Raw genomic sequence first — 18487 nt, 5'->3', positions numbered from 1 at the left:
TAATTCTGTCAAATATTTTGAACAAATAATCAAGTGTAATAGAAAATTCACCTCTGATTCCTTCACATTCTGAAGAAATGTATTTTCAGGACTTTGGGTCTCTGACTCATAGCATCTTTATAGTTAAACGAGATTGTGAAGCTGAACTGCGAAACATCACCCTCGATAAAAGCAGCTCCAGCTCAGATCCTCACTGACCTGTCCTGAAAATCCTCCACTCTTTAACACACTTCCCTTCTAACGGCAGTTTCTCATTAGAAAACCTACACAGTGTGACAAAAGTTAGCTAAGGAAATTCCAATCAGCGGTTCCTTCAGGCCAATTTAGTTACATAAATATTTCTTTAAGCTTGTAATGTGAAACGGTTGAAACAAGTCCAGCAACATGTGAATTATGGAGCTCCGATCGCTGCATTGCACATGTGTCAAACTCAAGTGGCCCACCATGTCATTTTATGTGGCCCCCCCAGCATTTTATAGGCGCATGATTGACTTAAAATAGGTTTTGAGCACGAATTAACTACAAACTACATTTCCCATAATGCATTCCGATTGTTACCAGCTAACATTACGGCTTCTCGCCACTAGAGAGCAGCAGAGTCACCTCAAGCTGCTTATTGATTTTTCCAGCGAATAAAACTGAGACATAGACAAGCTAACATCAAAACGTCCAAGAAAAGAAAAATCGATTTACAAGTAAGACTGAATGTAGATGTGTGAGTTGGTGTCAGGGCGGCAGGTGGCGCTAGACTTTTTTGTTTTCCGTTATCTTGACCAACAACATAAAAAAATCGGTCCTGTACTATTTTTATCCATGAAATTACAATCATATTAACATCGCTATTTAGTCGCATTTTATGCGGTTTAGTGAATATTCACCGTGAATCCTGATCCCATCACAAATTAAGCAGATAAATGCATCTACATTTACTCATAGTGACAAAAACCACTGACTGAGGCCCCAATAACTTTTAATAAATTGAATTAAGCGAATTTACTTAAATTAGCATCACTTCACCCGCTGGGGTCTGAACAACTTCCTCCTGGTTCCCATCTGCAGAAAAATCTGCGCTAATTCATCAGTCAGTTGGATCTGTCTGATCCAAACAGATCAACTGGACTCTGAGTGTTTTACCCTGTGCGGTCCGGTGTGCGCTTCTACCAGGATTTTTTTTTTTTTTGCGTGGTTTCGCTTCTCCGAAACGGACAGATGATGTTACGTCTGCAGCTCCTCCAGAGCGGCTCTCCTGGGTAACTTCCACCCAGAAGGCTCCATTTGTTAAATCTTCTGGATCAGTTACTTCCAGCGGTTTCTAATTCTTCACAGTCCGCAGTGGTTGATCAGCAGACTGCGCAGGTTACAGTCTAATTAACTTTTGCATCGTCATTTATTTCCTCCAGATAAACTGCCGGCTCCTCAAATGGATTAACACAACGTTGCATTCTCTTTAGTTTTCTCTGGTCTGTAGTGGAGACTTGAATTTAACGCGCCATTTCAACCAAAGGTTTTGAATGGGCTTCCTAACCAGACGCTCCAAAGCGTTATTTAACAATATGAGGTGTTCAATTTATTTTTAACATTGTATTTTCATACATTTATGCTAGGGCTGCCCAAGTCTAGTTTTCCAGAGCTCCCATCTGCAGCTTTGGATGCGTTCCTTCTCTAACACACCTCGACCATTGACTCATTATAAGCCTCTACAGAACTGAATGAGGGAAGTCAACCTTTTGTCTGGGGTGTTTTAGCAGGGATGCATCTAAAAGTTGCAGTCTAGAGGACTGGACCTGGGAACTCCTGATTTGTACCGTCAATGTGGCCCGTTGAGGGAGGCCAATATGCTGAAGTGGCCCTCGGTGAAATTGAGTTTGACACCCCTGCTCTATTGCCACATTTTTAATGACAGTGACATAACGGTAGGGCTCAGTGCTCAATGAGGCATTTACATATTCATATCTATGGCGCATGCATGTAGCAACAGTGGACAGAAAAACTCCCCGCTAACAGGAAGAAACCTCCAGCAGAACAAGAACCAGCAGTGAACAAAAACTGGCAGCCTGTTTTAGAGATTAATGCTCCTATAAATTGTATTTTTTTCAGTAAAGATGAACAAAAAAATCAGTTTGTGGTCCATTGGTGTAAATGAACTTCATTTGGGTTTGACCTAGTAAGGATTAGCTCTTTAAAGGTCTTAATTTATTTAGAAAATATTCAGAGTTGATGGGCAAAAACCATGAAGAATGACATCTTTACTGCCTAGATATGTTCTGACATTAAGGGTCTTTTCACACCGGATAGTCCAGTAGACTCGGTTCGATTGGGGACTAAAGTTGCAACATTTCTTACATTTTCAGAACTGTAGTTCGCATTCACACTGCACTGTGTCAAACGACTAAAACTAACTGAAAAGATGTTCCTCCCGTCGCCTCTGGTGGCGCTGCACCAGGAACTACTGAAGAAATCGACACCAAACCTCTGAAGAAGAGCAGCGCAACTTCCTTCTTCCCAAAAAGTAAACAAAAACGGAGCAGTGTCAGATTTTAGCGGTTGTAGGATTTCTTCATTGATATACATTACTGGTTTGGACGTCGCCTGTTAGCTGCTAACGCTAGCGACACTCCTGCAGGCCCCATTAATCCTTGGTGAGTCTGTCCACTAAACCAGGCTGTTCCACTGCAGGATGAGCAGGAATCCGTCACAAAATGATCGCAGCGCCTTTATTTCTTACCCGATTTCTATAAACATGGCTTAAACTAAAGCTGAGGACATTCCTGATTTTGTTTTTAATGTAAAATATAAACTCTTACTTGATAATAAATCTATAAACAGTTTGGGTTCCTGTCAAGATGCAAGAGAGGACTAAACAAATTGCTCCTTTATATATATGTGAATAATTTAATATTACATATTTGCTGCTGTTAAAATTAGTTTGTCAAAATGTAACAAACCATTACTCATATACTTTTTATATACGAGCATGAAATATGTCATCCTATATGATGATTATGTTCAAACAAACGAGGCGATTAGTTTGGTTGCAGAGCGCCACAGCAAAGGGAAAATAAGCTGATAAACAGGAAAACAACTTTAAACCATTTATATTCTGCTTGTTCTCCTCTGTCGGCACACAGACCCGTTGTCATGGCAACCGACACATCTCACAGAGCAGAGAGTAATATATTACCCAGAATGCCCTGCACTGTAGTTCGCTTCCTGCTTTTAGAGCAGTCTCCAGTCCAGTTGCATTCTCACTGCCTTTCAAACTTTTAAGAGTTCACTTCAGAAGGACAGAGACCGAGGTTTTCAGAGTTCGCTTTTTTAGTCCATTTTGGAATTCAAATTTGCAATGACACTCCCCAAATGAATTGGGCTTTCTAGACAAACGAATTAGTCTGATTAAAGTGGACTAAACAGGACTGGTGAGAAGACACCTGCAGATGTTGCAACCCGTTCTTTAACTACAAACATGTTAGATGGAGAGAGATGCCCAATATTTTAAAATTTGATTAAAATCAAGGTTCACAGTTATAGTAAATCAGTAACAATGCTGATTATTTGTCAGTAATTTAGTGAGAATTAGTGAAATTTCCAGCAGTTTTATTAGATTTACTCATTTTAAAATCAATTTTATCCTTTATTTCACTGAAATCAATCTGTCAGTAATTTTGAAGTTGAGAATCTGTCCTGCTCGTTTGTTAATGAGACAAATAGAATCTGATTGCAATATTTTAACTGAAGTGTCTGAACAGGTTCCTCTGGCTGATGAGACCAAATCATCTGGAGGTGAGACCGCTCCATCGGTAAGCCCAACTGGACACGGCTCAGGACCAAATCAATAGAAGGAACATAATTATTAACATAATAATTCACTATTTAGAAACATCACCTGTCACGCAAACATTTTCTTGTTTAATCTTAATATTTCTGTAGCTATTAATATAACCAGGATAAATCCAGCTAATGAGTTTAAAAAGACTTGAATTTTCATGGTTGATACTGTTCCTATTTTGTCCTTGGATAAATAAACCTGAAACTGAACTCTGACTTCTGTACAGGAGAAGATGCCCATCCCCTCTGTAGTGATTGAACCTGCCTCCAGTAACGAAGGTGACGATGACCGAGATGCTGACATCATCTCACCTACAGCTGTCGGCGACGACGGGGCGGCGCCACAAAGCCGCGGCCTCAAACACATGAGTCCATCAGGCGGAGGCTCAGGATTTCCTGATGACTTTCTGTACAAGGCACGTCTTGTAAAACAAAGCTGCTACAGTTTTTACCTGTTTGGGATTTAAGTCATTACTTAGATATTGCTTTCATGCTTCAGGTGGAGACCATGCATGATTTTGAGGCTGCAAATTCAGATGAGCTTGAACTGAAAAGAGGAGATGTGGTTTTGGTGGTGCCTACTGCTTCAGTGGAAGATCAAGTAAGAGCAACTAGAGCTGCAAGAAAACAAGCAGTAAGAAATATTTAAACATTCATCTGATTATATTTGTGTTACAGGAAGCAGGCTGGCTCACAGGCGTAAAAGAAAGTGACTGGTCAAACCTTGGTGTTGGTGCACAAAGAGGACTTTTCCCTGAAAACTTTACCCAGCGTTTGAATTAACTTTATGTAAGAGATAAAGAGGAATCTATCAAATATTTATGCAATCTGCCAAGACAGCATGTAGCTGAGGCTGTTCAGTTTCAGGAAACTAACCTGCAGCCCTGTTGTGTTGACAGCTGCTAGAACATGACAACAGCATGAAGTCACCCTGTTGTACCTTCTCTCTGAATTACATGTTTCCTTGTATTAAAACTAGAAATATTTAATGGAGAATTTTTGCTGAAACACAACATAAAGCATAAATTATGTCAAACATTTTTAACTGTAAAACTAATGAGGTGATGTGTAGCTGTGTGTTGTAATTAACTTGAAAAATCTGATAAACTTTGTGCAGTGATCTGTTTCAGTGCTTTTATGTGTAATACGAAAATAATGAATCCTGTATCTTGATTTTAATGGTCATTGTTTCTGTGGTTCTTTAATCACTATTTCATTGTTTAATACATGTTGATGGATGTTTGATTCTTGTTTCTGGAATCCTGATATGAATTATCTGAGGATTTATGGAAATCACTTCAAGCATGATTGAAATTAGAGAATTTTCCTTAATGAAAATCTAAGTCAACCTGTTTGTTGAAATGGACAGAAGAAAATAAATAATATATAAAATTTAATATTGTTATGATTGACAATGTGACTTCAAGACTCAAGTAGATAAAGTGTCTCCTGTTAGCAAATTACTGGCTACGTGTAGACATTTAGGTCATGTAGAAATCTAACCTGTGTAAAAAACAAATAAAGCATCATTTATAAATCAAGACTGTGTTGCATATCTCTCTCCTAGATTGCAGAATCAGACAGACATGCCACTGCAACAAGTGATAAATCAGGTGAACATTTGTTAGTTAAAACTAATTTCAGCTGAAGCTTCATGATTTGCGAGTTTGAGACCTACAGACATCGTAAGTCCATAATGCCCTCTTTAAGAGAAGAATACATTAAAAAACACTTGATTTTTTTAGGCCTTTCTTTTCCTAATTTACGATCTAAAATGTTCATCTAGAGTCCTACTATATCAGTTTTCAGGTTTTTCAGCTTAAGTTTAAGATCCTAACCCAACATCCTACTACTGAATTTGTGCAGATGGTTAATTAAGGAAAATGTGAGTCAGTTGGTTCCTCTCCACACATTTTAGCTACCATCCGAAATGGAATGCAACTTTTACATGTATTCCTGCTCTAAAGTCAAAAGGCTGACTTCCTTCTCAGCTCTGCAGAGGTCAGTGTTGAGAAAAATGATTATTTTTAGTGTTTAATACAGATTAATCTTTTTGAACAAATTTTTAAACTTTGAACAGGTTTCTGTTAGTGATTTAAATTAAACTATGGCTGGGTAAGTATTCAAAAATACCAAGGAAAATGGGGTGATCTGCAGAGCTTCTCCTTGGACCCCTGTGGTCGTAACACATAGGACAGGAGGCCATGGATTAACATATGCAGGAAAGTAGAGGCCAGGATCATTTAAATTACCTTGGGAAACAGGAACTTGCCGAGTTCACGGGAGATCAGAATCCTTCTGTGAACATCTGGGTTATGTGAAGATTTGAACCACTAACATTTAATTTACAAGATATTTATTTTAGTTATTGATGGTATGCTCTGACTGAAAATTGTATTATTTAGTTTTAGAATTAATTTAGACGATGATAAATGGATTTGAAAACTGTATTATTTCTGACTGTTAGAATTAAATGAAAATGTTTTGTTTAGTATTAGAAAATTACTCAGGATTTATGCTAAATGGGGTTTTGGAAAATGATTGTGTTAACTTGTATACTTAGGATTGAATATTATGTTTCATAGGTTAGAAAAAGGAATTGTACCTCATTTTGTTCTGTTGATTTTATGTGTTATTTTTGGTTTAAGGCAGGACTCAATCTTTTGGGATGCTGAGTGCGGAAGAGCAAAACTGAGTTTGTTAACATAAACTTTCCTTAAACTAATTACAGAATTTAAGTTTGTTCCTGAGAATCTATGTAGGGAGAGATAGCGGGAGAGACTCCGGGTTTCACACATATCTGTGAAATCCTTTTCTCTGTATATCTTTTATTTAGATGGTTTTAAAACCGCAGGAGTTCAGGATGAGGCTCTCCTCTTCGTTTGTTAGACAAAAGAGCAAATGGCCTTTGTTCACAGCAGTAAATTAGGGGAAGTTCTAAGTTTTTCTGAGTGTCCACGGTAGTTTCCAGTTGGTCAAGCGGAGGTACGCCTTAATTGAATATATTAAAAAGAAAGACACACCTACATTATAAAAGTTCGTGCCTAAGAGTAATGAGCCAGATAGCTGCCAGTATTTTGCCTTTTTTGCACCAGCTCTCTCCAAAGACGCGTCTTTGCCTTTTGTTTTCTATCTTTTTGTCTCAGGTAATCAATGTATGTTTCTGTTGTTCTGCAGTTTTGTTGTTAATTCATAAGTTGTTTCTTATTGGATTAAATTCTGTAATTCTGTGACGTCAACACGCATTGTTGTTTTCCTTGTGGCTACACGTGGCCCGCCGAGAGGACCTGGGATCTAAAGGAAGAGAGAGAGCCAAACTTTTACCAAAGTTAACTATTATAGATAATATTCTTCCTTAACATCAGCTAATAAGCCATTCACTTGATCCAGACATGTTGGAGCAGGAATGCTTTTAAAAGATGGTAACCCTCCAGGACTAGACTTGAGAACTCCTGACAGCAATTATCTTTTCCAAAATAGATACACCACTGAACTAAATGTGTCAACAGGCCATGAGCAAACATAAAACCCCTCCATGTGTACATGGTTGGAAATGTTGATCTGGTTATGTTCAAAGTTTAGAGCAGGGAACATTTACTCCAGGCCTTGAGGGTAAAGGTAATTTTATTTATATAGCACATTTTCAGCAACAAGGCACTTGTTCTACGTGGGCCAGAATCTGCAGGTTTTAGATTTATGTCTGTTTCAACACATCTGAGTAATAATGAGGTTGATAGAAGGGCTCTGAAAACTTAACCGACGACTCAGGATTCAACCATTTCATTCAAGTGTGTTGGAAAGGGGAAACATCAATTAACCCTCTAGGCCTGAATTTCAGGACCCCTGGGCTAGAATGTTGTTCAATTTAAAAGCCATTTCATAAAAATAGACTTGGAACATTTACAAAAGTACTAACTTAAACATGTACTTGATAAGAAACAGTAAATCTTGTCTGTCAAGGATCAAATTTGATGTGGGTACATGAGGAAATTAGCTTAGACATTTTCAGAAGTCACCCACAGATGGCTTAAAACGGCTTCATGTATCAACACAGAATCAACACAGTTTTGCTTTGGGTCGAAACGATACAACGCCTCATTTACCATCACAACTTCAGAGGGAAAACACAGAGAACTAGCTCAGAATGGCTCAGAGTACCAAAACTGGCAAACATTCAGGCGTCGAGGTGTTGGCAGTCAGCTCCTCATATACTTCAGGATGATTAGCTGATGGATCACAGGTGCGCTGGCTGAGTCAGCAGGCACGCTCTCCACAGGTACAGCCTCCAGTCGCCCTCTAGTGGATGAAAAGGGGAAGCAGCAGGCAGACAGAAACCCCCCCACAAAGAAACCAAAAACTCTGGTTCCCAACATGCTGGAGTAGTTATTTTATTTAAAAGTTTAATAGGACAGAATCCAAGACTTTTTAATTTTTTTCCAACCAAACTTTAAATTTTTCCAAATCTGTTTCTATATATATATAAATTTGGCACCTTTATCCATGTGCCAAATGGCAAATTCCACCAATACTAAAGCTATTAAAATTTGCACTTTATCTTCTCTTTAATTTATTTATGTAATACTAGGCTGATGTACTGTTAGAGAATTTTCGGTATTATCATTTTGTTATTACTTTAGTTCACATTCAGTCTATAGATTATTGTGATTTTCTGTTTAAAGTGTTCTCTTCCTTATGTGTGTATGAACTGACCTGGAGGTCAGGACTGTCTGTTTCATCTTCATGTGAAACTGTTAACCCTGTGTTTCTCAGACCTTAATTCTTATCAACCAGAATACCTCCTAACTGCCTGTGAGCAGTCGTATTTTGTCTCTTCTTTATCCTCCCTCTTTGTTGATAGTTTGACCTAGAGCTGAACTGGGCTCAGATCGTAGATCAGATATCACACCTGGAACTGAGTTGCTGGTTTGTTTAGGTTAAATGTTTTACGACCTCTGTTGTTTTTTTTTGGCTGTTCTGCTTTGACAATAAAACAGGGGCTCACGCGGAGGCAGACCAGAACTTTCTGTGAATGGCCTGGAGAGGCGGTTGGCGGAGATTTCTCCTTTTGCAAAAGCTTTGCCTTGAAATTCATATATGTTGTCTGTGGTTCTTTATGTAGGTTCAAGAAAAAGTACCTATCATGTACTGCCTCAATGTTTGTTGCCACCTGGCAGTCATTATGTCACTCTATGCTGTTTTTGTAATATTATGTATTTTGTGTCCTAATCAAGATTGTAAACAAACAGAAAAAGATAGATGTATCCTGGAAGGCGTGCCATGTGCATGCTTGGAGGAGAAAGAGGGCGGAGGGGTGAGTGAAAGGGTTTTAAGGCACTCCCCCTGCTGGCAGCCCCATGCATAGCATCATAAAACAATATGGAACGATACACTTTGAAAATATATACAAATACATGAAAACAGAAATGAAAAATACTTCTACAAATAGATGGGCTGTCATTGGCCTTACAGTGTATTACAATAACATTATTTAATATATATACATTGATATCTTGTTTACTTAATATCATGCACAGTGTTGTAATGTAATAACATTTGTAATTTGCTATAATTTTTTTTAAAATTAATATTTGTCAGTGTCTTTCATTTGATTAGGTTTTGATGTGGTTTGGGCTTCTTTGGAGAGTTTCATTTTCAATGACAGTCCTATGCTGCCATCTAGTGGAGGGTTAGGGATATAGGATGAAACCCACTTCCACATTAGAGCAAACAAAATAAACTAAAAGTGGTAGGGGGACAATCTTGGCACAGAGAATATGTGGAAGGGGCCTCACATACCCTCCAAGTTTGGTCGGTGTGGCTCCTTCGCTTGACACAGCTGCCATTGACCTCCATTCATTTGAAGAATTGCTCATTCTAAACAACTCCTAAATTATAAGTGCTCTTTTCACCAAACTTGGTTTTCTATGCTCCCTCCAACCCTCTGCAGATGCCCACCATGTTTGGTGGTCTGAGCTAAAGACTCCCATTCATCTTTCTGCCAACTCAGTCTGACTAGGAATAGAGCTGGGTTTTAACCCTAACCTCAGTGGCCTCTTACTTCAACTTAGCCAGATTTTATTCCATTTTTATTTATTATTTGACTCTGTTTTGGAAATAAATCACATTTCACTTTTAAAATGCCATCTCTGAGCCTCTGTTGGATGTAGGATTTGCTGCTCTGAAGACTGGACTTTGGTTTTAAGCATCTACTCTTTTAACCATATTTTATTTGATTTCCTTTGTCTTCAAACTCAGTTTTTAAGACAGAAATCACAGCTCAGATTCAAATCTCATCTCTGAGTTTCTGCTATGTGCCAAAAATGTATGTAAATGCCGTTCTAAACCTCAAATGGCCTTTCAAATGTCTGTCAGCATTTCCCAGAATGCATTGCATAGTGGGGCTTCAAATTGTAGCTTGTAGTTCAACTGATTTTGCTGGAAACCTTAATAAACCATATACTGTTGTGATCAGAATGAGCTCAGCTATTGAACTGGATGACTTAGAATGAACTTGGAAACATGTAGAAAATCGGCACCATGACTCAGAACGGGGTGCATTTTCTTGAACTGCTGCCTGCTGATCATAGAGGACACATCCCATGGTGGCAGCTTTGGGTAAGTTAATGTGGTCATGTACCCTTTTTGGATCACATAATACTGATCATTCTAGAGGTCTTGCGGTGTATGATGGCACTAGAATGATTCTTTACTCATACTGGGTTAATGACTCCCAGCAGGTACTTGGTAGCCAGCAGCTTGGAGTGGTTGGTCCAGGTTCTCCTTCCTTGGGAGGTTGGGTGGGTGGTGACACCTTGCTATGGCTGCTTTTGTTTATTCCTCTAGGTGGCACTGTTGCATGGGGAGCAGTAACAACATGGTGGAAATCTGCTGGTGCACAGTTCATGTTTGCTAGCTTGACAGAGGTGAGTCAGTTCCCCACCAAGCAGATTGTCGGCACTCAACCCAGACCAAAAGAGAATCAACGGAGAACGCTTCTGCTTCCTGGGCATGCTAGTTCCACCTTGCGGTGTTAACGGATAGCGTGTTTTTGAAACCAGGGGCACGGTACGTATCAGCCTTCCCAGGTTCCGCCTATAGGAACAGCACGTGGGAAAGGTGACTCTAGGACTCAGGAGTCTTAAATGCAGTCCAGTCTTCTAATGAGGAATAGCCGCTCACACAACATGCACACCAACTGGTATTCTTTCTTTAGTCTTACAGCTCCACTCCTAACTGCTAAAGGAATGTTAATTACAGAAAATCTTCAGCTTAAAGGTCTGCTAAACAGCCTTAACCTCCTAAGACCTGACCTCTTGTATTATTAAATCCTTTGATTTTTGCAATCATTAGGTCTCAATCAGCCCAAACATAAAAACTGTTTTACATGATCTAGTTGAGAAAATTATGTCCACATATGAGGACACTCAATATAAATTTCAGACAATATTCTCACAATTGATTAATGAAATCCAAAATAGGGTTACAATCTTTAGTTTCTGTTCACATTAGCATTATTTCTGAGTTCAGAAACAAAATGATACACAGTAGTGACTGTTTCAGCAATGTGGCCCATTCAAAGTACTATTAACAGGTATGGGAAGGCATGGGTCCCTAAAAAGTAAAATCCCTCAAAGTAAATTGGATTGCTGCTGTTCTAAACAGTTGATTTAAATGTTTGAATATGACACTTGAAACATTTAATTCAGTCTTAATCTACTCCAAACTACTTTTCCCCATATGGGAGTGGTTCCCAAACTTCCCCCCCCCCCAGTAATTTCCAAATATTTTCTGGGCCCCCCTATGGTGGGGACGTTCATTGGGGGAATTGACTTTTTTGGGGGCAAAATGAATGTACGTAGCTGAACATAGACAACACCAGTAGCCTACAAGCTACTTAAGCTTAAGGTGATGTATTGACATTAGTTAGTCATCTTTTAGCTAACATTACCTGCATCCAACAGCTTTACTCAATTCAGTCAGTTAGTTTGGGGGGGAAACTGAAAAGTTATTTCTGTTTTGCTGGTTTGCTGCCATGATTCTAACACACCTGCATAGCTCCACACAGCAGCAGTATGTCTCGTTCACTGCTGCACAGGACCCAGCGCAAGTGTCAGGCTCAGAAAAACAGGTTATGAGATGTTAACAATGGACTAAACAGTTTTAACTGCTGATAAAAGTGACAGACAGGATATGGGAAGTGTGGAAGCCCCTACTGTAAGCCCCTACTGTATCAAATTGACAGGAATAACAATTTGCCACTCTAAGGTAAAAACCCAGCGCATACAGCATTAATGGTTTTTTTCATCCAGACGGCTTTCCGACCCCCCTTGCAATGGCACACTCCCCCCCCCCACCCGGGGGCACGCCCCACAGTTTGGGAACCTCTGCCTTATGGGATCATGCCTACACCCGTCTGTAAACAGCTTTGTAACAATTGCAATCTGCCTGTAAGCAGAGCACCATGCAAATAAAACTTCACTCAATTTGTTCTGATGTGCTTTTTGTTGTGATTTTAGTTTTTTGTTTATATTGGGTTTATTTCTCTAGTGAGTCTCCATGTCGTCCTGTCCTCCCCTTTATTGATCCCAGGTGTCTCATTCCCTGATTATCCTCTCTCTTTATTTAAACCCACCTGTGTTCTTTGTTCATTGTTGTGTCCTTGTTTAAGTTGTAGTTCCAGTCAGTCCATGTATCATATGTTCGTTAGCCAGTGCTACCAGTGTGAGAGCTTTACTGTCTGCTCAATTGTGCTGCCTGTGATTTTGGAACCATTGTGGATAGCTTCTTTCATTAAAATCAACTTTTTTCATCTCTCAACTTGGTTCTACGACGTCTTCCTCACAGCACCCCAATCCAATTCATGACACTTGTACTCTGCATTGCATTTTTCAAGTTTTCCCGCCTTTGGCATATAGGCATTAGCTGTTCCGTGGACTGAGACATGGAGCAATGCCTTCACTGGGTGCTTTTTCCATTGGAGTAAAAAATGTCTGGGTCCAATTCACACTCTGAAAAGTCAGTTATCAAGCTAAGCAAGACAATTTTGGCTACTCCCATGCAAAACTGCTCTTCTTGGTGTGCCACACAGAGGTCTTTGCAGTACAATAGCCAGTGTTAAGGAACATTTCTCTGAATTAGTTAATTTTGGAAAAAGTTTGGCTCTCTTCCTTTATGATCCCAGGTTCTCCTGGTGGGCTGCGTGTAGTCACACAAAAACAACAATGAGTGCAGACACCACAGAATTGCAGTTTAATCCAATATAGAAGACACACATACTGCGCAGAACCCTCAAGCTCCCAGGCCTCTGGTAGAGGACCCGAGCTCAGAGGATGAAAGAGACCACCCGCGGAGTGTGAGAAGGGAATTTATATATATATTTTAACATTTTTTATTTTTTTTTATTTTCACACACACATATATATATATAACAATACTTTTCAACATTTGAACACTTACAATTTTCGAATTGAGAGCATTGATTGAGAGTAATTGAAAATAAATTTAAAAATTACTCTTTCAAAGTTAAACAAAAAAAACAACACATTTTTCACTTAACACTTTGACACTTCAAACAAATATGAACCACAGGACAAGTGCTCCTTCCCTTCCAGCATTGAACCCTGCAAGCATGCATAGGTGGGCCCCACATGGGTTTCTGCAGTGGAACCCATGGACAAGCCTGTATGGGACCAAGCTGGTCTGGCCACCTTTCCCCCATGTGTGGCCCACCTATGCATGCTTGCAGGGTTCAATGTTAATGTGCAGAGGATTTTAATAATACAATTTATTTTGGGTCTATCTTTTGTTTTCTCACATGCAATTTGCACTTCTCAGGTGTGTTCCAGAGGGTCCTTTTTGAAAGCTTGTACGATGGGATCGGGGCTACATTTAGGCAGTTGTAGGATAGTTCTTCTGGGTTTCTTGGGTTTTCAACTAGGCGTTTTCCACGCTGGAAAAGATGAGGCTTCCTCCGATTGCGTCTCCTCTCCAGTTTCACCGCAAGCCTGGGGGGATGGGGTAGGTCCAGCCTGAGGGGGGGAGGTAGGTGAATAAAAGGATTTGTGAATGTTTCAAAATTGCAGGCACAGATGTATCATAAATATTAACTGCAATTACATAGAGAAGAGAGATTAAAACAAACTCTTTTTTTGTCCTGGCCCCGTCTCCTCCTCAGAGTCACTGGATGATTCCGATAATGTCAACATTTGAGCATCCACTTCTGGGTTTGATGACACTTCAGGATCTGTAATATGCTCAAATTTTTTCCGGATGGTCAGCAGTTGGGATGTCTTATCTAGAGCGTAGAACTTTTCAACTGTCCTAATGTTGTGGCACATATTCTTGCTCAGTTCAGTGCAGCTCTTAGGTGACAGGACATTTTGGGCCTTGGAAAATAGGGTAGGTTTTTTCAATATTTCATTTTGTTTGGTTTTGTAAATGTAAAATTGATATAATTACGTAAGTTGCAATGGACATTCTAAAGTCCGTGAATGTGGGGGCTCTGGGCAAACCCATTTCTCCCCATATCTTCTGTAGAACGGTCACCATTATTTTACATTTCGTGAACCGTTTGGTGAACATTAAAAGATACGTGCTGGAGCCACCCGAACTCCTCAATAGTAAGAGCTTTGCAGCTCCAAAGGCTCAATTTCTCTTGTGTTCTTTAACCTGGAATGCAAAGAGAGAGTACCTGAAATAAGGCACACACTGAGGTAGGTTCTCAAAAAATGAGTAACTTTACTCCATTGCAGGCATTATGTTTCTGAAATGAAGGAGGAACTGTTACTCCTTTATTGCAGAAACTTAACTCTCATAAAAGGTGCTTTTTAATGATTTCTTATTGCAAATATTTAATGCCCAAAGCAGGATTTACAGTTGAACTGGTAAGTATTTAGTCAAATTTAATTGCTCTCATGATCCTGGACTGGAGAGTCCAGGACTGGAATGGACCGTCCAGTCCAGAGCTCTCGTGATCTTCTCATATTACAAGAACTCAGGTAAGTAATTAAAAATTTAATAAATTTTACATACCTTCTTGAGTTTACTTATTTTCCTCTTTGTGTTCAACAGGCGGACTTCACTGTTGTACTTTTTCTTTAAAACCATAAAAGGGGTGGGGTTAGGGTTACCCTATCCCTTTCTCGTGCTTCTGCAGCAACATGTTGCAGGAAGCAGAGGTACAACTGAGATTCGTCAGTCATCGCCACATCCATCAACATCTCTTCACTGTCGTCCATCTGAATGTCCAGTGAGGACATCATCGCTGGGGCAGGGTTGGATGCCCTGAGGGCTTTCAATTGTTCTAATGCACAGGCCCTTTTCATGTCTTATTATTTTCTGAATTGTTTCAGGAGCAATTTCTGGATGGCCTTGTTCAAGGTGATTACCTAACCTTGACTTATAGGAGCACCCTTCTATGGGGCAGGGTATGGAGCGGATATTTTTCCGCCCACTGCCATAAAAAGTCAGAATTTTTATTTCTTTTTCAATCCATGTTTATTTTTGAAATGTTTCCCAAGAACAAAAGTTACTGCCACAAATTGGGCACATTGATGGTACGCTCAGAGGAGACATGTTTATCTGTAAATGAGTAAAAACAGGTAAGTATCAATCAATTAATAAATCAAACAATCAAATTTTATTTATATAGCACATTTCAGCCGCAAGGCATTTCAAGGTGCTTTACATAATTAAAATAAAAACGGCATGTGACATTGAATAAACATTGACAGTCAATGCTCCATTGTCTTATATTTTCAAAGTTTATTCTAACACTTATAAGCATAACATCAAATGATGTGTAATGCCTACAAATACAGATCAGTGCACTAATTTTAAATTTACATAAAGCCAGGTACACAAAGTGGCTCAGAACTTCTGCATCCTCTTAGATCAATTTTTTAATATAAAACTACAATTAGACTACTTCAAGTCATGTTAATTTTAATTAAATGCTATTCTACTAATTAAATTACAATTATTGTTAGTATTGTAGTTTTGTTGTTTTTTTGTCCTTAAGTTTTAGTGTTTCTCTGAGGGAGATTCTTGAGATGTCTCCTCGTGTTCTGCTCATTTAGGAAAAGCCTGTGTGCCAAAGTTAATTCATGGCGGGGTTCCTCCCTAATAACAGACATTCTTTTCTGCAGGGCTAACTTGGAGCCCTGCAGAAAAATGTTAAGATGGTATCCAAAGAAATCTTGCTCTATGCACTATTTTATGCATTGCATAGCAGGCCCTAAACATACAAACGGTTAAGCATAAGTTACATTAGCAGTAGCTTAAAGGTTAAATGAAAAAATTACTGTTCAACACATGCTAAGACGTCCTTTTAAACTGTTATTTTTGGGAGTATATACTTTCGAAGTTACATTACCTAACCTGATTAATGTTTATGTTGCTTATTTATCGAACAATTTACATTTTTTATTCTTAATGATTTTGAAGTTGAATAGTTACTGTTTAGGGTTTAAATTTGACACACATGACATTAACATACTTGGGTAGATGAGATAAGGAACAGGTAGTAAAATGGGTAATTTCTCAACATCAACAAAAGTTAAAAAAAATCAGCAATAAAATATATTTTTAGCAGAGTATAATTTAGCTCAGATGTTTTCATGCAAATGTTGGGGTCTGTCATCAGCCTTTTGTGCTTTAACCTGTAGGTTTTTTTATACTATACCACTAACATGTGGCAGTAAAATTACCTCATGCTGATTTAAAAAAAATGTGGATGTGAAGTCAGGACAAGTTCCACATCAATTTGTACTTGGTCCATTTTAAAATGTCAGCTCATTTTTTTAAGACATGGGGAAATGGAAAGGTCAACTTTTATTGTCATAAATCTTCACATGGTAGACTGAATTTTCACATCATTGTGCACACATTTCAACATGACAAGTGCAAAGATAGTGACATGAATGCATTTAACTATTTTTAAAGGAATAGGCCAACTGGGGAAAACCTAACGTTAGGGGTTTTAACGTTAGGGGTTTTAACGTTAGGGGTTTTAACGTTAGGGGTTTTAACGTTAGGGGTTTTAACGTTAGGGGTTTTAACGTTAGGGGTTTTAACGTTAGGGGTTTTAACGTTAGGGGTTTTAACGTTAGGGGTTTTAACGTTAGGGGTTTTAACGTTAGGGGTTTTAACGTTAGGGGTTTTAACGTTAGGGGTTTTAACGTTAGGGGTTTTAACGTTAGGGGTTTTAACGTTAGGGGTTTTAACGTTAGGGGTTTTAACGTTAGGGGTTTTAACGTTAGGGGTTTTAACGTTAGGGGTTTTAACGTTAGGGGTTTTAACGTTAGGGGTTTTAACGTTAGGGGTTTTAACGTTAGGGGTTTTAACGTTAGGGGTTTTAACGTTAGGGGTTTTAACGTTAGGGGTTTTAACGTTAGGGGTTTTAACGTTAGGGGTTTTAACGTTAGGGGTTTTAACGTTAGGGGTTTTAACGTTAGGGGTTTTAACGTTAGGGGTTTTAACGTTAGGGGTTTTAACGTTAGGGGTTTTAACGTTAGGGGTTTTAACGTTAGGGGTTTTAACGTTAGGGGTTTTAACGTTAGGGGTTTTAACGTTAGGGGTTTTAACGTTAGGGGTTTTAACGTTAGGGGTTTTAACGTTAGGGGTTTTAACGTTAGGGGTTTTAACGTTAGGGGTTTTAACGTTAGGGGTTTTAACGTTAGGGGTTTTAACGTTAGGGGTTTTAACGTTAGGGGTTTTAACGTTAGGGGTTTTAACGTTAGGGGTTTTAACGTTAGGGGTTTTAACGTTAGGGGTTTTAACGTTAGGGGTTTTAACGTTAGGGGTTTTAACGTTAGGGGTTTTAACGTTAGGGGTTTTAACGTTAGGGGTTTTAACGTTAGGGGTTTTAACGTTAGGGGTTTTAACGTTAGGGGTTTTAACGTTAGGGGTTTTAACGTTAGGGGTTTTAACGTTAGGGGTTTTAACGTTAGGGGTTTTAACGTTAGGGGTTTTAACGTTAGGGGTTTTAACGTTAGGGGTTTTAACGTTAGGGGTTTTAACGTTAGGGGTTTTAACGTTAGGGGTTTTAACGTTAGGGGTTTTAACGTTAGGGGTTTTAACGTTAGGGGTTTTAACGTTAGGGGTTTTAACGTTAGGGGTTTTAACGTTAGGGGTTTTAACGTTAGGGGTTTTAACGTTAGGGGTTTTAACGTTAGGGGTTTTAACGTTAGGGGTTTTAACGTTAGGGGTTTTAACGTTAGGGGTTTTAACGTTAGGGGTTTTAACGTTAGGGGTTTTAACGTTAGGGGTTTTAACGTTAGGGGTTTTAACGTTAGGGGTTTTAACGTTAGGGGTTTTAACGTTAGGGGTTTTAACGTTAGGGGTTTTAACGTTAGGGGTTTTAACGTTAGGGGTTTTAACGTTAGGGGTTTTAACGTTAGGGGTTTTAACGTTAGGGGTTTTAACGTTAGGGGTTTTAAGGGTTAGGGTTAGGATAAGGGATGAAAGCCAGAAAATGACTTGGATCACTCAAAATATCTCAAAAAGTAAATGAGCTAGGGGGCTGATACTTGGCACAGACACGCCCCCTGAGGGGACCTACAACCTATCAAAGTTTGGTGGGCGTGGCTTGTTTCCTTATGGTAGCTGCCATAGACTCCCATTCATTTGAAAAAGTGGATCACTCAAAATAACTCGAAAACTA

At 39.1% G+C, this 18487-nt stretch overlaps 1 protein-coding gene across 3 annotated transcripts in view; it reads left to right on the top strand.

Moving 5' to 3' along the window:
• Nucleotides 1-5366, top strand: part of amph (amphiphysin) — a 56079-nt gene extending 50713 nt beyond the window's left edge. For all 3 annotated transcript variants that reach the window (XM_088015063.1, XM_015012550.2, XM_088015064.1), the window contains 4 exons: nucleotides 3747-3797; nucleotides 4053-4241; nucleotides 4325-4426; nucleotides 4504-5366. In XM_088015063.1, the coding sequence (XP_087871189.1) occupies nucleotides 3747-3797; nucleotides 4053-4241; nucleotides 4325-4426; nucleotides 4504-4608 (447 nt within the window). In that variant the 3' untranslated portion in view covers nucleotides 4609-5366. The remainder of the gene's footprint in view (nucleotides 1-3746; nucleotides 3798-4052; nucleotides 4242-4324; nucleotides 4427-4503) is intronic.
• Nucleotides 5367-18487: the final 13121 nt, after the last annotated feature.

This window comes from Poecilia mexicana, unplaced genomic scaffold (assembly GCF_051168715.1).
Source record: "Poecilia mexicana isolate PSO_F unplaced genomic scaffold, ASM5116871v1 scaffold_17, whole genome shotgun sequence".
In the NCBI taxonomy this organism is placed as follows: Eukaryota; Metazoa; Chordata; class Actinopteri; order Cyprinodontiformes; family Poeciliidae; genus Poecilia; species Poecilia mexicana.
This window is presented reverse-complemented; position numbering and strand designations above follow the sequence as displayed.